Consider the following 25,127-nt stretch of genomic DNA (forward strand, 5'->3'; position numbering starts at 1 on the left):
TTGTCCCTCTCCTGTCTCCCAGGTTCGGGGCAGTGTCAGCGGGCATGCTGTGTGCTCTTACCACCCTGTCCCAGCAGCTGGAGAGTGAGAGTGCCGTGGGCGTCTATCAGGTGGCCAAAATGATCAACCTCATGAGGCCTGGAGTTTTCACAGACATAGTAAGTAGACCAGTAGAGCATGATTATGGGATTAAATGTAAAAACTACATAATTGAACATTTGTAGTTTCCCCCTCTCTAAGAGCATGTTCCTCTCCCTCCACAGGATCAGTACCAGTACCTTTATAAAGCTATGCTCAGTCTGATCAGCACCAAGGAGAATGGCTCTGGCCTCACGTCCATGGACAGAAACTGCACCATGGCCATGTCTGATGAGTCAGACCAGGCAGAGAGCATGGAGTCCCTCGTCTGAAGGGCCCACCCACCAGGCCTGAGGGGCCCAAGGCCCTCGCAGACAGAGAGCCACTTACTTTGTAAAATGTCAAGGACTATAAGACAATACTTTTTGAGGCCTTTTTTGCCAGACTCTTGGTTAAATGAAAAACCTGATTACTTTTTTACACTGATAAAAAGTTTTTGATATTTATTTTTTGCCATTTTATGTCTTAATGTTATCCTACTGAGCGTTTGCACCTACGTTTTTGAGTTCACAACAACAAAACATACTTCTGTCTTTCTTGTTTGCACTATAATGTCAGTTACTGCCTATACTAAGCTGATGGACTCTACTACACTTAAACTCTGATTTCAACATTCCATGGCAAAGCCCTCACTCAACTCCTTTTGAGAAGTAGGAAAAAAAACATTGCTCCGTTTGCTCTCTACTAGCTCATATAAGGAAGAGGAGTGAGAGTGTCATAGCTCCATGTTCCATGAATAAGCTGTCCAACCTGAGGTTCATTACAGTAGACCACCTCTCCTCTCCTCACCCTTGTGGCTCAAATATCACTCATTTGCTGACTCAACACACTCAACAGTCTGGTTTCTGTCACACCTACAGGCAATAGGGTCACCAGTTCTATTTGTTGTTTGATTAACTTTTGTTTATATGACCTTTATCTTCATTGTGCATCTAATTAGCAATTCAAACCCATATTTGAATATTGAAGGTGGTATTATAACAGCTACTGTGAACTTGCATTATTTTTAGTATGATTCATATTATGCTTATATATATATATATATATATATATATATATATATATATATATATATATATATATATATATATATATATATATATATATACTGATCAGTATAGCTTGTGATTTTGTAGATGTCAATGCCAGAGTTGATTTTCTGCACACTTACACCCCCTTCTGGCTCAGTTGGTTTTTGCTTCTTGCTGCTAATAGTCTACACACAGTCACAGAAGAGTCAAATTAAGAAATGATAATGCCCTTGTGTGAGCGGAAACTTCTTTGAGAAAATGGATACTATTGATACAGCCAATTGCTATTTTCTGTGTCATAACCCTATTGAATTTATTATTGGGGTAAAGGACTCCCACGTCACACAGCCTTGTGTACGTCGTTTCTAATCCTCACTGTTGCTCGACTCTGCTTGTGTGTGGTATGATTGTATGCTATGACTGTCGTATGGAGGCCTAAGCAAGGAAAGATTTACTGTGGTTTTTGAGTCCTAGAGTGATTCACATAAACTCATTGACCCTGATTTAGTTGTTGTCATACTGCCACCTCTATATTTCCTGTTAGAATCACTTTGATAAATATCTCCCTTAGTTATCTGAAGGAAAGAGAGACCACCTGTGATTTACATTGAAATAAAATGTGAATTCATTATACAGCACAATGAACATGCTATTAGAATATTTATATTTGATTATCACAACAAAGCATCGAGGATACCTATGATTTGTAACTTTTACCAAAGACTTATACTCATTTCCATTAATATAAATATTAGAGAGAGGGAGAGCAAGTTAATTGCATTTGTGTCTGATTTCCTTTTTCAGTGATATGTAGGCTGCTGAGTGAGGATCATTCTGTTGACTTTTTCTTCTGCTTCTTTTGGCATCTTTTTGTTTCCAGGCTGGAATTTGTGCATGAACTCCTCATCACTTGTGTTAGTTTAGGAATTCCCTTTGCTACAGAAGGAGTTCATTGCAATTGTATTATATTTAATTTCTCACTCAACTCATAGACTTACAAAATTAAGTGGAAAGATGCATCAATTATTTTATTATTTTACCCGTCGTGTTTCATCTCCTTCCAAGGAGGGCTTTTGAATGAAGTCATAACTCTCCAACATTTGGAGTAGACAGCTGACTTTTGTCCCTTTGTCAGTGAAGGCATTTTGCATCATTAAACACTCGCTTTTTTCGGTTTTGTCTTGTTCCATCAGGTTAACTCTTAATTTCCTGACTGAGCCTAGTGTCCACTGTCAGATGTGTTGCAAAACACAAACACTAGTGTGTCATGAAAACAATGTACATATTTTGTTGCTTCTATAACCAACCGTTCTCTGGAAACTTTGTATCTATGGTATATAATCATAGAATTTATATTTTCATATAAAGCTATTTTTCTTTCTCTCGTTTCAACTCCTTCGTTGCTTTGCTTTTGTGGTGAAACGTGGAAACCAAGTCTCTGTGCACTGAGCTAGTGGTTGTCATCACATTCCAATACAATTCCACGCCTCCCATTAACTTTAAGTCCGTGATTGTGATATCATTATTGTTATTACTTTGTTTTTGTCATTTGTTTCTGAGTTACAATTCTGTTGTCAGAGTGTAATAGAGTAGCTCTAGTAAGTCACTGAATAATTTCGTCCCATTGACCATTTTGAACAGCTGGGCGTTGCTTCTTCTTTTGTAACCTGAAATAAGAAAAAAATAAGGAAAAAAATGTTTTGTTTCGTTGAAAGCTATATCAGAGCATTCTATTATAGTGTTATTTAATATGTCAATTGTATTGCTATACTTAAAATAAAATATGGGTTTTGATGTACTTTGTTGAAAACCTTGTGTGGTCCATGTTTCATGCCTTTGTGTATTGAATTATTGTGAATAAAGCGTTATCATTCCACTATCCTTGTATTCATATCACATAAATAGATATGAGGTTGCCATCTAGTGGTAAAGTAGTGAAGCACAGAACAGCCAAGTAAACTCAGCAAAAAAAGAACTGTCAACTTAACATGTGTAAATATTTGTATGTACATAAGATTCAACAACTGAGACATAAATTGAACAAGTTCCACAGACGTGTGACTAACAGAAATTGAATAATGTGTCCCTGAACAAAGGGGGGGGGGGGGGGGGGGTCAAAAGTAACAGTCAGTATCTGGTGTGGCCACCAGCTGCATTCAGTACTGCAGTGCATCTCCTCCTCATGGACTGCACCAGATTTGCCAGTTCTTGCTGTGAGATGTTACCCCACTCTTCCACAAAGGCACCTGCAAGTTCCCGGACATTTCTGGGGGGAATGGCCCTAGCCCTCACCCTCCGATCCAACAGGATCCAGACATGCTCAATGGAATTGAGATCCGGGCTCTTCGCTGGCTATGGCAGAACACTGACATTCCTGTCTTGCAGGAAATCACGTACAGAACGAGCAGTATGGCTCACCAGCATTGTCATGCTGGAGCGTCATGTCAGGATGAGCCTGCAGGAAGGGTACCACATGAGGAAGGAGGATGTCTTCCCTGTAACGCACAGTGTTGAGATTGCCTGCAATGACAACAAGCTCAGTCCGATGATGCTGTGACACACCGCACCAGACCATGACGGACCATCCACCTCCAAATCGATCCCGCTCCAGAGTACAGGCCTCGATGTAACGCTCATTCCTTCAACAATAAACGCAAAGGTAAAAATCTGTCATTCTGCCCATGAGCAAAGCAGTTAATGCTGCAAGGAGACGAGTCACTGACGAGTCACAGTTTTGTCTCACCAGGGGTGATGGTCGGATGTACCAATCCTGTGCATGTGTTGTTCCACGTGGTCTGCCACTGCGAGGATGATCAGCTGTTCGTCCTGTCTCCCTGTCTTAGGCGTATCACAGTACGGTCATTTCAATTTATTGCCCTGGCCACATCTGCAGGCCTCCTGCCTCCTTGCAGCATTAACTGCTTTGCTCATGGGCAGAATGACAGATTTTTACCTTGTCAGCTCAGGGATTCCATCCAGCAACCTTTCGCTTTCTGGCCCAACGTTCTAACCACTAGTCTACCTCAAGGCCAGTGAGCTGGTGGGGTTTCCTCAGGAAGAAGAGGAGGAGGAGGGCAACATCTCAGAGAACTGGAGGAACAGCTCCAAGGTGGAGGATCTGTCTAACCTGCTCTGACTGTGCAGTGAGGTCAACAGCAACAAGAGTCCAGTTGTCTCTCAGGTCAACACGCTTCCTCTCTCTACTGCAGGGTCCCACTCAGGGAGGATGTTTTTCAGGTTTCTGCGTCTGGACGGCACAGAGCCAGAAGAGGCAGGCTCAGTTCATCAAGGAGTTCCAGAGAGATACACCTGACAGCCCATTAATCGTGCTTCTGTCACTCTAAGCCAGAGGGGTGGGACTAAACCTCACAGCCGCCTCGCGCATCTTCCTCATGGACCCAGTCTTGAACCCAGCAACAGAGGACCAGTGTGTGAACCGCTGTCACTGCCTCGGCCAGAAGAGAGACGTTGTCATCAGTTCATAGTGAAGGACTCTGTGGGGGAGAACATCGTGGGGATTCAGAGGCAGAAGCAGGATATGTTGGAGAAGGCTTTCGGCCTATCCAGCAAGAGGAAGATGTCACGCATAGATGATATCTGAGCCCTCATGGAGCTCTAGACGTCTGGCTGTTTAAAGACCGTTAGAAGGAAACTGTTCTCACTGTTCTTTTGTTCTTTATAATATCCTTTATGTTAGAGGGAACGTTCCAGCATCCCCGAGTCGCCTCTTCACTGTTGACATCGAGACTGGTGTTTTGCGAGTACTATTTAATGAAGCTGCCAGTCGAGGACTTGTGAGGCGTCAGTTTCTCAAACTAGACACTCAAATGTACTTGTCCTCTTGCTCAGTTGTGCTCTGGGGCCTCCCACTCCTCTTTATATTCTAGTTAGAGCCAGTTTGCACTGTTTTGTGAAGGGAGTAGTATACAGCGTTGTACGAGATCTTCAGTTTCTTGGCAATTTCTCGCATGGGACAGCCTTCATTTCTCAGAACAAGAATAGACTGACGAGTTTCAGCAGAAAGTTATTTGTTTCTGGCCATTTTGAGCCTGTAATTGAACCCACAAATGCTGATGCTACAGACACTCAACTAGTCTATAGGAGGCCAGTTTTATTGCTTCTTTAATCAGGACAACAGTTTTCAACTGTGCTAACGTTATTGCAAAAGAGTTTTCTAATGATCAATTAGCCTTATAAAATGATAAACTTGAATTAGCTAACACATCGTGTTATTGGAACACAGGAGGGATGTTTGCTGATAATGGGCCTCTGTACGCTTATGTAGATATTCGATTTAAAAAAATCAGCCGTTTCCAGCTACAATAGTCATTTACAGCATTAACAATGTCTACACTGTATTTCTGATCAATTTTATGTTCTTTTAATGGACAAAAAAATAGCTTTTCTTTCAAAAACAAGGACATTTCTTTGTGACCTCCAACTTTTGAACGGTAGTGTATATGTACTGTATGTACAGTGTGTATGTCTGATTAAATCATCTGTGATTTGGTGGGCTATGCATGATAAGGACACAGGCAATGTTTGTGATTGAATATACATTCATGTTTATATTGTTACTGTATGCATCAGCTATGTGTGTCCAAGACAAATTTCCCCTCAGGGACAATAAAGTAGATATTGAATTACCTATGGAAACACAATCTGTCCTGAATGATAGGCCTATTATTCTGATACATAGCCTATTAATCCTGGCAAACCTGATGAAACTGTGGTCAAATGTGTCTGTATGTCCTGATCTATGGTTTTGAATATCTGTTTGTACATCTTTTTGTTCATGTTTATGTGTTCACCTGCCTGGGGACTGCAAATGTAAATGAGCTGTCAGCTGAATCTGGTGCAACGCATCACTTCTCATTTTCTATGGTTATCTTTTGTTTGTTTTTAGTCCCGTCCTTCAGCTACCCTCAACCCCTCTCATCTGTCGCTGAAGACCATCCAGTTTTGATTTCTATTTGCCATATATTTTTCACAAAAGGTCTGAACCTATATACATTTTACGGACACAGTATATTTTACATGAGTTATCTTCTTTTTAGTCCCACCCTTCAGTTCCAGACTTATTTTTTGTTGTACATTGTCCCTGCCAAATAAACATAATAAATAAATAATACATATTGCCTATTCAGCTCAAGCTAAACAATCCTGAATCACATATTTTAGATGCAGCACAAGTAATGATAGATGGACTCTCAAAATGACACAAATGTTTAGCCTTGTCTGATGGTTTTCCATGTGAACAGCATCCAAACGTATCATGTAGGACAATCATGAAAGAGAATGAAATTATGAATTATGAAAGAGGTCATTTTAATATGAGATGTTCATCGAACAAAGTATATCCCAAAAATAATGGCATTTGGAGAATGCATGAGGTACTGTAGGTCTTGACTTGGAGTGGTGTCATGATGTTACTATGTCAGTGTTATCATGACTTAACCAGTTTGACATAATTTGATCCTAGATTAACGCGGACTTGTCCTTTTACCAAATAGGGCTATCTTCTGTATACCACCAATACCTTGTCACAACACAACTGATTGGCTTAAACACATTAAGAAGGAAAGAAATTCCACACATTAACTATCCTGTCTGAAATGGCTAGCTAGTTAGCGGGGTGCGTGCTAATAGCGTTTCAATCGCTGATGTCACTTGCTCTGAGACCTTGAAGTAGTTAAGTAGTTGTTTCCCTTGCTCTGCAAGGACCATAGCTCTTGTGGAGCGATGGGTAACGATGCTTCGAGGGTGACTGTTGTCGATGTGTGCAGATGGTCCCTGGTTTGAGCCCAGATTGGGGTGAGGAGAGAGACGGAAGCAACACTGTTACAAAGGCACATCTGTTAATTGAAATGCATTCCAGGTGACAACATCATGAAGCTGGTTGAAAGAATACTGAGAGTGTGCAAAGTTGTCATCAAGCCAAAGGGTGGCTACTTTGAAAAATATAAAATATATTTTGATTTGTTTAACACTTTTTTGGTTACCACATGATTCCATGTGTGTTATTTCATAGTTTGCTGTCTTCACTATTATTCTACAATGTAGAAAATAGCAACAACAAAAAAAAAAAAATAGAATGAGTAGGTGTGTCCAAACTTTTCACTGGTACTGTGTATGTGTGTGTGTGTGTGTGTGTGTGTGTGTGTGTGTGTGTGTGTGTGTGTGTGTATATATATATACAGTCGAAGTGGGAAGTTTACATACACCTTAGCCATACACATTTAAACTCAGTTTTTCACAATTCCTGACATTTAATCCTAGTAAAAATTCCCTGTTTTAGGTCAGTTAGGATCACCACTTTATTTTAAGAATGAGAAATGTCAGAATAATAGTAGAGACAATGATTTATTTCATCTTTTCTTTCTTTCATCACATTCCCAGTGGGTCAGAAGTTTACATACACTCAATTAGTATTTGGTAGCATTGCCTTTAAATTGTTTAACTTGGGTCAAACGTTTCAGGTAGCCTTCTACAAGCTTCCCACAATAAGTTGGGTGAATTTTGGCCCATTCCTCCTGACTGAGATGATGTAACTGAGTCAGTTATATTGGCCTCCTTGCTCGCACAAGCTTTTTCAGTTCTGCCCGCTAATTTTCTATAGGATCGAGATCAGGGCTTTGTGATGGCCACTTCAATACCTTGACTTTGTTGTCCTTAAGCCATTTTGCCACAGCTATGGAAGTCTGCTTGAGGTCATTGTCCATTTGGAAGACCCATTTGCGACCAAGCTTTAACTTCCTGACTGATGTCTTGAGATGTTGCTTCAATATATCCACATAATTTTCCTTCCTCATGAGACCATCTATTTTGTGAAGTGCACCAGTCCCTCCTGCAGCAAAGCACCCCCACAACATGATGCTGCCACCCCCGTCCTTCACAGTTGGGATGGTGTTCTTCAGCTTGCAAGCATCCCCCTTTTTCCTCCAAACATAACGATGGTCATTATGGCCAAACAGTTCTATTTTTGTTTCATCAGACCAGAGGACATTTCTCCAAAAAGTGCAATCTTTGTCTCCAGGCGCAGTTGCAAACCGTAGTCTGGCTTTTTATTGAGGTTTTGGAGCAGTGGCTTCTTCCATGCTGAGCGGCATTTCAGGTTATATTATTTGACCTTTATTTAACTTGGCAAGTCAGTTAAGAACAAATTCTTATTTTCAATGACGGCCTAGGAACAGTGGGTTAACTGCCTGTTCAGGGGCAAAATGACAGATTTGTACCTTGTCAGCTCCGGGATTTGAACTTGCAACCTTCCAGGTTACTAGTCCAACGCTCTAACCACTAGGCTTCCCTGCCGTTATGTCAATATAGGACTCGTTTTACTGTAGATATAGATACTATTGTACCTGTTTCCTCCAGCATCTTCACAGGGTCCTTTGCTGTTGTTCTGGGATTGATTTGCACTTTTCGCAACAAAGTATGTTCATCTCTAGGAGACAGAACGCGTCTCCTTCCTCAGCGGTATGATGGCTGCGTGAACCCATGGTGTTTATACTTGCGTACTATGGTTTGTACAGATGAACGTGGTACCTTCATGATGTCAAGCAGAGAGGCACTGAGTTTGAAGGTAGGCCTTGAAATACATCCACAGGTACACCTCCAATTGACTCAAATTATGTAATTTAGCCTATCAGAAGCTTCTAAAGCCATGACATCATTTTCTGGAATTTTCCAAGCTGTTTAAAGGCACAGTTAACTTAGTGTATGTAAACTTCTGACCCACTGGAATTGTGATACAGTGAGTTATAAGTGAAATAATCTGTCTGTAAACAATTGTTGAAAATATTACTTGTGTCATGCACAAAGTAGATGTCCTAACCGACTTGCTAAAACTATAGTTTGTTAACAAGAAATTTGTGGAGTGGTTGAAAAATGAGTTTCCATGACTCCAACCTAAGTATATGTAAACGACTTCAACTGGATATATATATATATATCACATTGCACATGGTCTCGCCCTACATACTGCTGTTTAGGAGTTTGACTGACAGGGGGATGAATGAGTGCTTATATTTGTTCAACTTACATTGAGGAACTGCGTCTGTCTGATTGGAGAAGCCAAAACTGGGTGGAGTACATGGGAGGTCTGACATTATTTTCTTGGCCTGTCTCATAACTGTTTGTTCAAAGACAGTCTGCGGTGACAGGTGCTACTAAACCTCAAACCCATCACCTTCATGGCTGTCTGGATCAGGTGATGGATTTGTGATTTTTAAGGTAACTGACAAGTTGCCAAACTTAGAGTAGAATGCTCCCTATGACAGCCTGGTCAAATAGGAGCATGACCTTCTGTTTGACTCCAAAAACCCTGAACCTATGCAAATAAATAGTCGTTGTTGGACTCTAGAGCATTTGCATGAGTGGGCCTGAGTAACGTCCACATTAAGGACCACCACAGGTGAGTGGTCACCAACAGATTTGGGGTGAATTTTTTTTCCCTCAGTTTGCTTGACATTTAAGATGAGGTGGTGGTCATCACACCACTGTAGAAACCTTTATCTCTGACCTATAGAAAGAAGTATCCGTTTCTAGACATTAGGCCCAGAATGGCAAAATAATCAGAAAACTGGACAATATAGTTATCAGGGTTTCTACTTGTACATTCATTTGTATACAGTGTGAATAGGATGGGTGAACTCAGCCTTGGGGGACACCTTAATGACCTTGGGCTCAGACAGGATCTCATTCACTCGGACCTGCTGTCCTGTTGTTCAGAAATGAGTGATACAACCTGATGGTATAGGGTAAGACTGACATCTGTCTGAGCTAACTGAGGAGGATGTGTGGCTGCTGATCTAAAATCCACAAATAGCAGTGGAGCATAGGCCTTGGGGTTCTCCAGCGCACTCAACATTGTAATTTCCTCGGTTTCCGGTCCATTCCCATGGTTACATGTTCTTGCGGAAATGGTGAGAAGAAAGTCAGAACTGGGTACATTGTTGGGTTTTGGCGCACTTGTTTGAAATTGAAAAGTGTCGTAGTAGCTTCTGATAAAGACTAACATCAAGACGAAGCAGCTGCATTATAAGTGGGATGCACTGTTGAGCGCTACATCCCGAGGGGTTTGTGCTGATTGTACGGAGATTGTGACAGACGGTTAAATGGCATCCCTTGAGAAAGCAACAACTAGATGTGTCAGGAGAAGTGCAGTATTATCATAAGGAGACATAGACTTGGAATACAGAAGAGTAATGGAGGGAAAAAGAGAGGCATAGGATGTCTAAAAGAGAGGGGGAGGAAGATGGTGAGCTTGAGACAGTTAAAAATGGTGGGGAAAAAGGGAGATGGTTTGTTAAAGAAGAATGGTAGAAAGTGTAAGCAGAGTGAGCTGAAGACCGAAGTAGAAATGGAAGCGAATGAGGGCAAAGTGTTGGAGGTGGTAGGTGTGGTGAAGTTCTCGGAGCCTGAGGCTTGCACCAAGGGTCAGGATAAAGATGAGTCTTTGACATTAGGAGTGAAGTTTTTTGGAAAAAGTGGACCCTGATCCATTTGTGATTTCAGGGTGGGTGAAAACAGAGTTGGGTACTGTGGAATCGGTGAGGGTAACCAGAAGTGGTCTTGTGATAATTGTTTGTTTCTGCTGGTCAGAGGGAGAAGGCGCTCGGCATTAAACAAATGAGGTCAAGAAATGTGAATTGTTTCGCTCTCAAGAAAAGGAGCGATTACTTGGGTAGCAGTAAATGTAAAAGTTGACCAACTGAAGATTCCTGGTGTTCGGGATGCTCGTCGTTTGGTGCGACGCAGACAGGGTGGCGAGAGTGGTGAAACAGAAGAGTCATTGTCTGTTCTTTTGAGTTTTGAGTCTCTGCCCGACAAAGTGATGTTAAGATATATAAGTTATCCTGTTCGAGCTTTTGTACCGAATACACTACATTGTTACAGGTGTCAAGCTTATGGGAATGTGGCAGCAGTGTGTAGGAGGGAGGTTCCTAGTGTGAGAAGGGTGCAGAAGGGCATGAGACAAAGGAATGTATAGCATTGGGAGAAGGAGTGGTATGTGTTAACTGTAGGGGTGTCCATGGAGCTTGGAGTCAGAAATGTCCCATGGGAGATAGGCGGGTTGAGGTTTCCAGGGTTAGAGTAGTGCAGAAGTTGTCATATGCTGAAGCAGTGAAGAAAGTAGAGGAAGATGGGTCAAGGGGGAGGGATGCTGAGAGGAGTGGTTTGAGTAGTATATCTGTACCAGTACAAAGAGAGAGGCCAACAAGTGATATATGTTTCAGTAAGATTGGATTTTTAGCATTGATAGCAAGTTGCAGAAAATGGAGGTTGTGGTGGCAGCTGCGGAGAAGTAGTTAGGTATGTGAGACTTGACATCAGAAGAGTTACATGGTGTGTTAAGTGGTGATGTCCAATCCTTTCATGTTGTTGGCATGAGGTATGACTAAATAGATTTAAATAGTGGAGTGGGGTGATGTGATTTGAATTTTATTTATATAATTTTTTTGTGAGTGTAGTGTTAGATTAGGGAGTTGTACTCCAGTCTAGTAGGTGGCGGTAATGCAACATATTGGATGCCAACCACCGTTATACCTCATCGAAGAAGAAGGTCAGCAGTGTCTATCTCTTTCTAGTTAAGTTAGCAGAATGACATCTCCTCCATTTGAAGAAGTTGAACTGAACAAGAAACACGAAGAAATGTGAGCTATTGTCTAGTTAAACAATTTTAGGGAAATTTGACCATTAGTAACGTGTCGTCAAGGGTAGCAAACGCTAGTGCTTGTTGTCTAACGTTAGCTCAGTCAGAACCATGTGACGTTAACCGGGAATGGAACCACTATGATTTAGAACGCCAGCTAACTAAAAAAATGGCTGAATTTCCAGAGTAACTCTGAGTCTATTATAGAGAATTAAATAATGTTAGTTAGGGAGCCAATAAAAACCTACTGAAACCGTTATTGTGGGCCGATCGTTGCCCCAGATCAGAGTTCGTTCTCGTGGCAGTAACAATACAGACAAAACACCTCAGCTAAGGAGTTGGCGTAGCCGAACACAAACTGGTGTGAGTGGGGATGCTGGAGAATGAGTGTGTGTGTGTTGTAGAGAGATGGTGGCGATACAGCACAAAATCCCAGCCGATGGTGGCTGCATTTACATCCAGTCAATCTGTCTGGATGGCGATGTATTTATTGGACACTAAGTATCTATATTGTCACTAATCCTTATGAAGGACTTCCTGCCAGAAGAGGTTACTCGACCAGTCAGCAGCCGATATGCCAGTTAAATAATTGGTGAAATGTTGCTTGATTATAAATTAAGGTTTATCCGTAGTGGTTAGGTGCTCAATGTATAATCAGTATCATATATTTATCACCAGCGCTGTGCGGCGCAATGGTAACACATTTGCCTTTTGATTAGACGACTAGAGTTCTAATCGCAGACAGCATCATGATTCATGAAATTTAATTCTAACCAATAATGGGGAGTGCACATTATGAATACGTTGTGATTTAGTTTCGGTATCATTCTAACTTTTCTTATGATTTTGTTTGCAGAGCATTAAGGCTGGCAGTTTATCACCAGTTCACCCTATGGGCACAAGGAAGAATTACATGCAGACTACACCGTTCGCGTCGCATGCGCAAGCGGTGCAAAATACATTTACACATACATGTTATTCAATCATTACACTCACTCTGCTCGTGCGCGTCTGCGTGGCCAGGCGCTTAAATAGAACTTTGTTCTATTTGTGACTCTCAATGCACTGCAAGTTATGCCTCTCCCTACCATCTATTGGAAAGTAATGGTATCTACACTGGGCAGCTAGTTGGCAGAGTCAAAGTAGACTTTAATAATATATGCCATTTAGCTAAAGCGAACTGGGTGGAAACAGATCATAGAAACAGGATTACAATTTTGATATCATGGATGGTCAGTCCTTGCATCTATAGCACTGCCTATGAATTTGAGAGTGGTTACATTTCTCCAGCCGCATCCCTCAGCATTTTACCAAAAGAGGAGCAGGGAGTCACTTTGTTATAGTTTCTATTGCCACTTTAAGAAGTTAAGATGCAGATGAGTATGTTACAGATACTATATGTCCCAACACTCTGACAGTTAGAGAATATTCAGCACAGCAAACAATCAATCAATGAAATTAATTTGACAAAATACCTTTTTACTTCAAAATATTAACCACGGTGGTTATAGAGGGTGCAACAGTTCAACACCTCAGGAGCAAATGTCAGTTGGCTTTTCATAGGTTGAGAGAGAGGGAGTCGAAACAGCAGGGCCGTGACAAGGTCGCACATCCATTGAAACGAGAAAACAGTTCCACTCCGATTCCCTTTATGGATAGGTGTATCTTTGAATTTGCTGTTGAATGGCCTGTTCCTTCTCTACTTCCAGAACACCAGCCCCCTCCCCTAAAGTGATCGATAGTATATCTTGGCTCGCACTGTGATGATTGGGATTCTGAGCTCTCAGGTTCATACAGGGAGTTATGGTCTTCACTGATCTCACTCTCCATCAGCTCCATCTGTGGCGTATTGGGCCAGGACTCGGTTATATACTGATGGTCGTGAGCGCTATCTAGCTGGGCCCCAAGCACTTTAGTGATGGTCCCGGTGGACCTCTTCTCCACTGCAGCACATGAATACTGGCAGCCAGGGGTCAGTTTGGCATGCTGTACTAACCCTTCTTTCCTGTTTGGCATGCTGTACTAACCCTTCTTTCCTGTTTGGCATGCTGTACTAACCCTTCTTTCCTGTTTGGCATGCTGTACTAACCCTTCTTTCCTGTTTGGCATGCTGTACTAACCCTTCTTTCCTGTTTGGCATGCTGTACTAACCCTTCTTTCCTGTTTGGCATGCTGTACTAACCCTTCTTTCCTGTTTGGCATGCTGTACTAACCCTTCTTTCCTGTTGGTAGAAAACAATTAAGGCATCTGTTAGGCTATAGTTATATTCAAGAATCACTGCATATACTTTAAATAAACAATAGCCTTAGAAATAACATGGGTTTACATGTACCTCCTCTGCCTCCTTCAGTCTCCTCCAAGATGAAAACCTTTTCAGAGATGATGTCATCCTGAAAACAAACATGTTTTGTTAAGACTGGGGCCAAATATGTTATTTTGCATTAACAAGCTACCTGTCTTGAATGCTTTGTCAACACACACAGCAAATACAGGAACATTTATTTTTCAGCAAACATTAGCTATGTCAACTTCAGTCTAGCTAAAGGAGGTGGAGATACATTTTGTTGACAGATTTATTACAGTACTTGACTATCTGAGGTGGAAGCTAGCTACAGTAACTACCTAATAACGGGTACACGGAGAAACTGTGTTGCAGTAGAGTTGCTTGCTAACGTTGTTTGCTGGGGGGGTGTTACACAAAACACTTCCGGTGCAGTTAGCTAGTTACCTTCAACTAAAGTTGCAACGAAGTTGTCCAGTGTCTAATGCTAGCCTAGTCAACAACAGTCATGACCGGTTAACGTTACCTCAGGCTCCATTGCATTGACTCGCGGAACCTCCTCCGTTCAGTCACTGGCCAGGTGAAAGCTATGATCCCTTATTGATGTCACTTGTTAATACCGCAAATTCATTTTTAAGCTTTGAGAGAATTGAGACATGGATTGTGAATGTGTGCCATTCAGAGGGTGAATGGGTAAGACAAGATTTGTGCCTTTTGAACAGGGTATGGTAGTAGGTGTCAGATGCACTAGTTTGAGTGTGTCAAGAACTGCAGTGCTGCTGGGTCTTTAACGCTCAACAGTTTCCTGTGTGTATCAAGAATGGTCCACCACCCAAAGGAAATCCAGCCAACTTAACACATCTGTGGGTAGCATTGGAGTCAACATGGGCCAGCATCCATGTGAAACGCTATCAACACCTTGTACGGTCCATGCCTCGACGAATTGAGGCTGTTCTGAGGGAAAAGGGGGGTGCAACACAATATTAGTAAAATGTTCCTAATGTTTTGTACACTCAGTGTATAATAAGACATATAATAAGACGGTGCGAGATATTGCTTTTAAAACAGCTCAATCCAGGTAGAGAAATGCAGTATACTCCGAATTGTCCCATTTATCCCAACTGTTACAAGAAGATTGAGCAACTGCTCGTTTTTAATTATACTGATGTTTTTGTCCTCATGGTAGCTAGCAGTAGCAACAACAGCCATTCTAGAATGGTGCGTCATGTTGAACATTAACGGCTTCTGCTACCTAGCATGAAGAGGAAAAGGACAGTTTTCTGGAAAAACTAGCAGTCGTTCAACATTCTTGTTGTAACAGACCGTGCAAGGCGTCAAGTGTTCCACAGGGATGCTGGCCCATGATTGAGGTACGTTTTCCGAGCCATATCTCGCGCCGGCTCCTCGTGTCATAATATACACAGGAACGATGTCCGACCCTAGTGCAGCTGTAAACAAGCGGATCGGATCTGCTGGCTAGCTGATAATGGCATGTTCAAGAGCATTAAAACTGTGATGTATCATGGGTCAATTGTGACTGATCTACAAATAATATTAAGTAGTTATTTGCGATGCAAGGTGATTTGTAGATCAGTCTGTCAGCAGTTGCTTGCACTGTCGGCTGCAATGTCAAACAAGCCCTTTAGTTAACTTTAGCTGGCCCCCTGAGAGTTTGTTTAAAATGTCATAAGTGGCTTTGGCTTGCTGAATATCCAGAACAAAAGTATAGGTAGCTCAATTTAACTTGAATAACATGCAGAGCCTAAAGCTCATTTTCACATGGAAGCATAGCTAAGGAAGTCATCCATGTTGTGTCAGTCTAGGGAAGAGGGCTGTGCTCCTTCAGCAGATGGAAAGACGATATGAGCAACAGAAGAACAAGAGGAGGCAGCAGGTGAAGCTGTCACAAGCTGCACATGAGAGAAACTCCCAGCTCCTCCAGGTATGAATCTACCAAGTGCCTCTCAGACCTGCTGCTAGGTTCTCTACTTGAATGTACACGTTCAGTGCATGCCTTTTATTGTGCATGTCGATGAGGCTGGTATACTGTAGGTTTTGAAGGCCATGTGTAAAGGAATAGCTGCTGAATTTGTGATAGGCTGATCCTTTCTCCAAATACAGGACTTGCAGAAAATGGAGAATCGTCTCAGAACAAGAGTACTCCCACACCCTGACATCCTCAGTTTGGAGGTAAGGGATCTCTTAGTAACAACAAATTAACAATACATGCCCTCTCTGAAGATTGCCTTGCCTCCCCTAATTTTCAATGGGAGCTATTTTGAGTTGTTTTGCAGCTTGACCCTACTATACCTGATAATCAAATACAGTCAGGGGGTCACAGATTGTTGTTGACACAGGCCGCTGTACTGTTGTCTTGTTTCAGACTCGTTACTGGGCATCAGTTGAGGAGAAGATCCCAGAATGGGAGCGCTTCCTCCTGGGTAAGGGCCCACATCCTAGCAGTGACCCTAGCAGAACACCTAAACAACAAAAACTGAAAACTACACCCAGAGACCATGCCCCCACACAAGATGGGGCTCTGCCTCCTCGTCCTATACTGAAACATGTCAAATGACCTGAAGTGGACAATCTGTTTTGGCTTTTGACTTAATCTTATGTGATCAACATGGAGTGAAGGAGAAACTAAAATCAGTTGACAGTTACACTGTAGATTGAGGTTATTGTGCGGTAAATGCTATTTTTTTTATAGGCCATATTTAGTCTCATATGGGCTGTTTTCCTATCAGAATAACAGTATTCTTAGCACCAACATTATTGAGTAGGCATCATGTTGATTTCCATTGTATTTACACTGCAGCTCCTTTTTGTGCTCAGCCATTTTGATATCTCAGGGTGAAGCTCAGATTTAGCCTATTACCCCTCAGTCTGCAGAATTGCTGCTCTTGATTGCAATGTTTACAAGCAATGCTCACACTTTCAGTGTGATGGTATTGCCTTTAACACGTTATGGTAATCCCATCCCATCAGAATTCTATTTGAAACAAAGAATATGGTGTCTTTGAATTCATGGCTCATATCTGCCCACTAGGGGGCGGTAGCACCATAGATTTGGATAACAAAGGCAAATTCCTTCAGTTAGACTCAGGTCATTCACTTCGTCTGTCACTCAGCAATGATTTAATCAAATGTGCTCTTATTTATTTGCCTGTATTGTCTGTATACTAGCTATGTTCTTATGTGTACATTAAAGCACTTTTTTTGTTCATATACTGTGCGATATCAAGCAATGTGCATATGTAACCAATAAAGTTTTTTATTATTCACCTTCTTCATCTATAAATTCCATTCACTGCAAATGTACTTTTTTTCCCTAATAAATCATTATAGTTTAGCTTATTAGTCCATTAAAAAGTATGAGCTGACACACACCTAACTTTGTAGAGTTGACAGATAATAAACTATACAAATAAAATGTTGCACACTATATACACACCCAACAATTCAATGTGTTTATCCGTTAAAATGTTAGTCTATAACTTATTTCTAACCTTTTTGTTTTCCATGTATTCACACCATTCCACCACCCCCCACACTTCATCACACAGTATACAGTGCCTTCAGAAAGTTTTCACAACCCTGGACTTTTTCCACATTTTGTGTTAGCCTGAATTTAAAATGGATTCAATTTTTGTGTCGCTGGCTTATAAACCATACCCCATATCAAAGTGAAATTATTTTATGAGAAATGTTTACAATTGAATAAAAAATACATCTGAAATGCCTTGAGTCAATAAGTATTCACCCACTTTGTTATGGCAAGCCTAAATAAGTTCAGGAGTAAAAATGTACTTAACAAGTCACATAAGTTGCATGGACTTGTGTGCAATAATAGTGTTTAATATGATTTTTGAATGTACCTCATCTCTGTACCCTCAAACATGAAATTATGTGGAAGGTCCTCAGTTGAGCAGTGAATTTCAATCACAGATTCAACTACAAAGACCAGGGAGGTTTTTCAATGCATCGCAAAGAAGGGCACCTGTTGGCAGATGGGTACAAAAAAAGCAGACATTGAATATCCCTTTGAGCATGGTGAAGTTATTCATTACACTGTGGATGGTGTATCAATACACCCAGCCGCTTCAAGGAATTTGGCATCCTTCCTAACTCAGTTGCCAGAGAGGAAGGAAACTGCTCAGGGATTTCACCATGAGGACAATTTAAAGCAGTAACAGAATTTAATGGCTATGATAGGAGAAAACTGAGGATGGATCAACAACATTGTAGTTACTCAATACTAACCGAAACCGAAATTGCAGAGTTATTAACAAAAGGAAGCCTGTACAGAATAAAAGTGTTCCAAAACATGCACCCTGTTTGCAATAAGGCACAAAGGTAAAAAAATATGACAAAGAAATTAACTTGTCCTGAATACAAAGCATTATGTTTGGGGCAAATCGAACACATCACTGAGTACCACTCTTCATATTTTAAAGCATGGTGGTGGCTGCATCGTGTTATGGTTATGCTTGTCATCAGCAAGGACTAAGGGGAGTTTTTTTGTGATAAAAAAAACAGAATAGAGCTAAGCACAGGCAACATCCTAGCACAAAACCTGGTTATCTGCTTTCCAACAGGCACTGGGAGACAAATCCTCCTTTCAGCAGGACAATAACCTAAAATTCAAGGCCAAATATACATCTGGAGTTACCAAGATGACAGTGAATGTTCTTGAGTGGCCTAGATATGTTTTAGACTTAAATCGGCATGAAAATCTATGGCAAGACTTGAAAATGGCTGTCAATTAATGATCAACAACCAAATTAACAGAGTTTATAATAATGTGCAAATATTGTACAATCCCGGTGTGCAAAGATCCTTAGAGACTTACCCAGAAAGACCTACATCTGTAATCGCTGCTTAAAGTGATTCTAATGTGTATTCACTCAGGGGTGTGAATACTTGTGTAAATTATATATATTTATGTATTTCATTTTAAATAATTTTGCCAAAATTTCCAAAATCATGTTTTCACTTAGTCATTGTGGGGTCTTGTGAATTCTGGCTGTAACACAACAAAATGTAGACTAAGTCAAGGGGTACGAATACTTTCTGAAGGCACTGTATGTTGTGCATTAGGGGGAAACATGCAGGTATATTAGCCTAAGCCATTGAGCTGTTCTCTGGAATGTGTCTAAACCGTTACATAGTTATTGAAGAGTCCTCTTTATATTTGAGATACAATGTGATTGTGCCGTCTTTATTAAACAAAGCCTCCAGAAGGACCTTCTGTGTCTGCGATAATTGCTTTTTTTAATTGTCCCTTTATTCAAGGTTAGCCTGAGGTCAGCCAGTTACCATATGTTCATAATACTCCATAGAAATGTGTGTAAAATGAGCCATTCATTTCTGGAGGTCCATTAGGATTGCATAAACTCTGCTGTGTTTCTCAAGACATGTTATTTATTTTTTTATTTTTTTTGGGGGGGGGGGGGGGGGTCTGTTTGTTAGGTAGTTGGTATCACCGATCAGAAAGCATTATTGCTTGTAAAGTTAGAATGCCTGTGTTTTCTAGGGTTATTTTACCATTATACAGTAAACCATATTCAGGGACAGTGTTAAGGAGCTGCTGTGTGGATAATGAGAAGGTACATGGGACAAAATGTGAAGGTGGACGTCTGTCTCACTGTTAAACGGGATGCAAAAACGCAGCGAGTCTTTCCACCTGCTTTCTGACTGTCAAACCAGCACAAACCACCCCTCTGCCCTCCCTCAACCTCCCTCGTTCTTCCTTCTCTCATTCCCTCTCTGTGGCAGAGATGGCATCCCTGATCCAGCCTAATTGCGATGATCAAACCTGCACTGGGTTGACGCGGAGTGGCGGCTTGACAAACGCAATCATCCGGATGGCCTGCGTTGAAGTGGCCATGGTTGGCAGCTGCCCTGGCTCCTCAGATGGGACCCGATCCTGCCCCCGAGGTCAGGCAGGCACCAGTCGCCATGGAGGGGGGCTAATGGGGGATGGTGGTTGTGGGAGGGGTGGATGTAGGTGAAGGTTTGAGGAGGGGCAACGAGGGTGAGTGAGGGCAGGGGGACAGGCAGCGAATTATCTAAAAGGATTTTGAAGAGCACGATCTGGAGCCCTTCCAAATGACTAGATTCACATTATGTATTCTAATGGTGAAAGCCCTGAGGTGGATTAGCTACGGACACCACAGTCCCTTCACGCCCCCGGTTGGCAGACCAGGCCCTTGTTACCAGGGCCTGCCAGCCAGTCCCAGCCGTGACAACCCTCCCTGAGTCCCCTGGCCCCCATTACCCCACAGACACCTGGGTTAAAGCCAACCTCTCAAATTCAGCTACAGGATTAGCAGCAGACAGAGGAGGCTAGGAGGTGACCCTCTCCATCTCTAATAGCATATGCATTTAAAACCGTATGATTACATGATTTGGGGCGTCTATTGAGAGCATGCTGAGAGCCTCCTGAGAAGCACAATAACTGGTTAGCTGTCGACTTCAATTGATTGGATAATGGATGATTGCATGTTGTATTTTATTGAATAATGTGCTGCAAGTGTAGTGAGTGCTGCACAGCAAAACTACAATTTTGGCATAATTTTGTTTTATTTTTCTATTATTTTAGAACATTTTGTTATTATGTGATAGAAGTGAAGACAAACATCACATTTTTTAAAGTACACTTTATTTTTAAATTGACCTACAGTATTTAAAAATAAACCAATGTTAAAATGCTTTTTCTTGAAATAACATGGGGCTCCATGCTGTACAATGTACTCCCATAGTATTCCTTTGATCATGTCATGTCAGCTCTGGCTAAGTGCATGTCCTGCCAGCCAGGCCTGTGCCTACTGTATCGGCTAAGAGAGGAGTTGACTGTGTTGTTCATGTTGTGGTGGATTAAAGACAAGTCTACATGTGGCACACTAAAAGGAAGTAACACTGGCCTTAAGGGAGCGCCACACTGTTTGGTATTGACTGGCCAAGCTTAAGTATAGTGTTTCCTCCTAAATGGACCCGAGGTTTTTTGTGTCAACATAATCATATACCTCACTGCATTTCACTGGTTCTCTGTACTCCTTACAAAGAAAGCTTTCGGGCACATACTTTTTCAATTGTAGTGCACTTAAACACAAATGTCTTTCATATACTGGAGCTTGTCTGGGATTTTTTTATTATTCTTACACTATTTCTGCTGAACTGCTGGGAACTCCTGCAGTGTTTTTTTTATCCTTTTCAAATGCATACTTACATTGTGCTTAATGTTTTCAGCTCTTTTTCCACAAGCCTACTGGTGAGGTAAGTGAAGTTATAACATATAGTTGTATTTGAGTTGAGGGTTTGTCTCTTAGTTTGTGAGAGAGTGGATTTTGTTGTTTTTTTCCTTTTCAATATTGATACTGTGGAGGAAGAATGCATTCACAGTATGTTCTGAACAACACTTTGGACATACAGAATTTGTATTTTTATCACATACAGTTGAAGTCTGAAGTTTACATACACTTAGGTTGGAGTCACTAAAACTCGTTTTTCAACCACTCCACAAATTTCTTGTTAACTAACTATAGTTTTGGCAAGTCAGTCATCTACTTTGTGCATGACACAAGTCATTTTTCCAACAATTGTTTACAGACAGATTATTTCACTTATAATTCACTGTATCACAATTTCAGTGGGTCGGAAGTTTACATACACTATGTTGACTCAGAAAATGATGTCATGGCTTTAAAAGCTTCTGATAGGCTAATTGACATAATTTGAGTCAATTGTAGGTGTACCTGTGGATGTATTTCAAGGCCTACCTTCAAACTCAGTGCCTCTTTGCTTGACATCATGTTAAAATGAAAAGAAATCAGCCAAGACCTCAGAAAATAAATTGTAGACCTCCACAAGTCTGGTTCATCCTTGGGAGCAATTTCCAAATGCATGAAGGTACCACGTTGATCAGTACAAACAATAGTACGCGAGTATAAACACCATGGGACCACGCAGCCGTCATACAGCTGAGGAAGGAGACGCATTCTGTCTCCTAGAAATGAACGTACTTCGGTGCGAAAAGTGCAAATCCATCCCAGAACAACAGCAAAGGACCTTGTGAAGACGCTGGAGGAAACAGGTACAAAAGTATCTATATCCACAGTAAAACTAATCCTATATCGCCCTAACCTGAAAGATCACTCAGCAAGGAAGAAGCCACTGCTCCAAAACCGCAATAAAAAACCAGACTACGGTTTACAGCTGCACATGGGGACAAAGATCGTACTTTTTGCACTTTTTTATCCTCTGAACTGTTTGGCCAGAATGACCATCATTATGCTTGGAGGAAAAAGGGAGAGGCTTGCAAGCCGAGGAACACCATCCCAACCGTGATGCATGGGGGTTGCAGCATCATGTTGTGGGGGTTGCAGCATCATGTTGTGGGGGTGCTTTGCTGCAGGAGGGACTGGTGCGCTTCACAAAATAGATGGCGTCATGAGGAAGGAAAATGATGTGGATATATTGAAGCAACATCTCAAGACATCAGTTAAATCTGGGTCGCAAATGGGTCTTCCAAATGAACAATGACCCCAAGCATACTTCCAAAGTTGTGGCAAAATGGCTTAAGGACAACAAAGTCAAGGTATTGGAGTGGCCATCACAAAGCCCTGACCTCAATCGCATAGAAACTTTGTGGCCAGAACTGAAAAAGCATGTGCGAGCGAGGAGGCCAAACCTGACTCAGTTACACCAGCTCTGTCAGGAGGAATGGGCCAAAATTCACCCAACTTATTTTGGGAAGCTTGTGGAAGGCTACCCGAATCGTTTGACCCAAGTTAAACAATTTAAAAGCAATGCTACCAAATACTAATTGAGTGTATGTAAACTTCTGACCCACTGGGAATGTGAATAAATAAATAAAAGCTGAAATAAATCATTCTCTCTACTATTATTCTGACAGTGGTAATGGCAATCCTAACGGACCTAAAACAGGGATTTTTTTACTAGGATTAAATGTCAGGAATTGTGAAAAACTGAGTTTAAATGTATTTGGCTAAGGTATATGTAAACTTCCGACTTCAACTGTATCTTCTATCTTATGAAAAACAATTACATTTTAATTGCTGGGATCAATCTCTATTGTGTTAATGGAAGTCACATAAAGTGAATTAGTTATACCGGTGTTCAGTCCTTCCATCTTCTTACCAGTGCCTACCAACTGGTGAGACTGCTCATCCTAATTTGACAACTTGTAGGATCTCATTATAAGGGGCCTTATTTGCGTGAATGGATGCTGTGGTTCTGAAGTAGTACGTCATTAGCACTTCTGGGTAAGCACAGCAGTAGTGGACATTTCTCAGCAGGGCCAGACCAGGTCAAAGGGATTAGCACCGGACATCCCAGAATTAGTGATCCTGACCAACAATGAAAGACTGATTTAATTCCACAAAAATAGAGCTCAGTCTTGGCAGGGTGTGATGGAGAACAATACTCATGCATTTGTCACTTATTTATCTAGTTATAGAAATGTGTTGATATTCAGTTGTATTCTTGCCTTTTATTTCTGTATTGTTTATCTATGTAATTGTTTTTGACAGTGGCCAACATTAGTATTTACTCATGATTCCTCATGGACACCAATCTCATTGCTGTCAGTCCAGTGAGAGGCTGAGGCTGGAAATGTGGAGCAGATTGTTTGGGGTTTAGGGTTCTCTAATCCTCCCAGAGACAGAGGTGAAAGGAGTGGGCAAGGGGACAGAGGGTCTCCTTCAGCTCCTTGGCCCAGGGCTCTGAGGGCAGGCAAACGGACTGGTCCTGGGCAGAGGTCAATCTAAGGAGACTGACAGACAGTGATGTGATTCCAGTAGGGCAGAGCCGGCACATGGCTCCTACAAGCCCAGCACCCACAGGCCTCTAAGCCACAAAGTACCTTCTACCACCCGTGTCCTTAACGAGCCAAGAAGGATCCAAGAAAAGAAGTGTGCGTACATTTACATTGTGTAAATGTATGGAAGGATTTTAATTAGATTTGGTGGGGAAAGTGTTAACTAGTTTTGTCAAGGAATTTGTATCACTTGAATATCACAGTCCTGTCATTATGTTATGTTGTGTATTTACAGTATTTTCCTTTTTTTTATTGTATTTGATTTACTTGTATTTAACGTAATTATTGTGTAGGCCTACACAATGCACACACCAATTTGCTGGTGTGATATGCTAAGCTAATGCACCCCAAAAATATATTTTGAAAATCCAAGATCCTAACGAGGTGTTTGAAACCAAATGTGGATTTACATTTTGTTTATTATTATTATTATTATTTATTTATTTTTACAATAGAATGTCTTATAATATTCAATGACTTTCGTGGTGTCATGTATACAAACACATACATGTATGTTACAATCCTACCATTTTCCAGAGTCGAGTACCCACTGCATATTTTGAGCAGCTATAACAATATTATTGCTGACTGCCCTTTTGGACATTATTAAGAAGTTTCCAGAACACCATGTAGTTGGCTGGCTGATTCCATCTTTTCAACACCATTATCCAGGAAGAGATCCAAGGACTTCGCCCGATGCTCATTAACTTCCCTCATGGCATTTTAGAATGCGCCTAGTGAGCTCTTTGTGTCAAGAGCCAATGCTTCTTCTAACTAGGGGCGCAACCAGCCTGTGCTCTCCTCCAGCAGCGAAAGAAATTGCTTTCCAAAATGTTGGTAAGGGTTGGTTTAATTAGAATTTCATTTGGGCTAAACGGGGGAAACTGATGTAGTTAACATTTGGTGGACTTAATTGGTCCTTTTCTCTCCTCTCAGCCCTTAAAAACAGCTGAAGCTACTCCTGTTAATCTCCCAATCAATTGAAATGGCCAAACAAAAGTCTTGCTCTTCTTTTCTTCCTGTCTCCACCGAGCCTTTTGTGACTTGTAAATGCATCAATTTTGGGTGATCCTGGTCGTGTAGATGTTCTCAATTGTTGACAGTTGATTAATGCGCTCTTGTGTTGGTAATCTCTCTCGCTGTTTTACATGTGCACGCAGTAATGAGCTCCGTTGTCAATT

The 25,127-nt window shown here is 41.4% G+C and overlaps 2 protein-coding genes across 7 annotated transcripts in view; both read left to right on the forward strand.

Annotated features, from left to right (window-relative positions):
- The window catches only part of LOC110494487 (receptor-type tyrosine-protein phosphatase gamma), a 314,622-nt gene extending 311,643 nt beyond the window's left edge, over positions 1–2,979 (forward strand). For all 3 annotated transcript variants that reach the window (XM_036950543.1, XM_036950544.1, XM_036950545.1), the window contains 2 exons: positions 23–158; positions 264–2,979. In XM_036950543.1, the coding sequence (XP_036806438.1) occupies positions 23–158; positions 264–410 (283 nt within the window). In that variant the 3' untranslated portion in view covers positions 411–2,979. The remainder of the gene's footprint in view (positions 1–22; positions 159–263) is intronic.
- Positions 2,980–9,242: 6,263 nt separating this feature from the next.
- c17h3orf14 (chromosome 17 C3orf14 homolog) lies at positions 9,243–17,394 on the forward strand. Of its 4 annotated transcripts, none has more exons than XM_036950547.1 (4): positions 9,243–9,401; positions 15,924–16,047; positions 16,227–16,295; positions 16,489–17,394. In XM_036950547.1, exons 2-4 carry the CDS (start codon positions 15,955–15,957, stop codon positions 16,678–16,680), a joined length of 354 nt encoding a protein of 117 aa, XP_036806442.1. In that variant the 5' UTR covers positions 9,243–9,401; positions 15,924–15,954; the 3' UTR covers positions 16,681–17,394. The 4 variants fall into 4 exon arrangements, with proteins under 4 accessions (XP_036806442.1, XP_021425273.2, XP_021425275.2 ...); XM_021569598.2 differs by lacking the exon at positions 9,243–9,401 and adding an exon at positions 11,667–11,824; XM_021569600.2 differs by lacking the exon at positions 9,243–9,401 and adding an exon at positions 11,809–12,186.
- The last annotated feature ends 7,733 nt before the right edge of the window (positions 17,395–25,127 follow it).

Source organism: Oncorhynchus mykiss, chromosome 17, assembly GCF_013265735.2.
Source record: "Oncorhynchus mykiss isolate Arlee chromosome 17, USDA_OmykA_1.1, whole genome shotgun sequence".
Taxonomy (NCBI): Eukaryota; Metazoa; Chordata; class Actinopteri; order Salmoniformes; family Salmonidae; genus Oncorhynchus; species Oncorhynchus mykiss.

Bases quoted from the DNA above. Each gene is read 5' to 3' on its own strand.
- c17h3orf14 (XM_021569598.2), top strand. From the start codon at position 11,772: ATGACATCTCCTCCATTTGAAGAAGTTGAACTGAACAAGAAACACGAA. The intron at 11,825-15,923 runs GTGAGCTATTGT...ATGTTGTGTCAG, and splicing joins AACAAGAAACACGAAGAAAT to TCTAGGGAAGAGGGCTGTGC. The intron at 16,048-16,226 runs GTATGAATCTAC...CTCCAAATACAG, and splicing joins GAAACTCCCAGCTCCTCCAG to GACTTGCAGAAAATGGAGAA.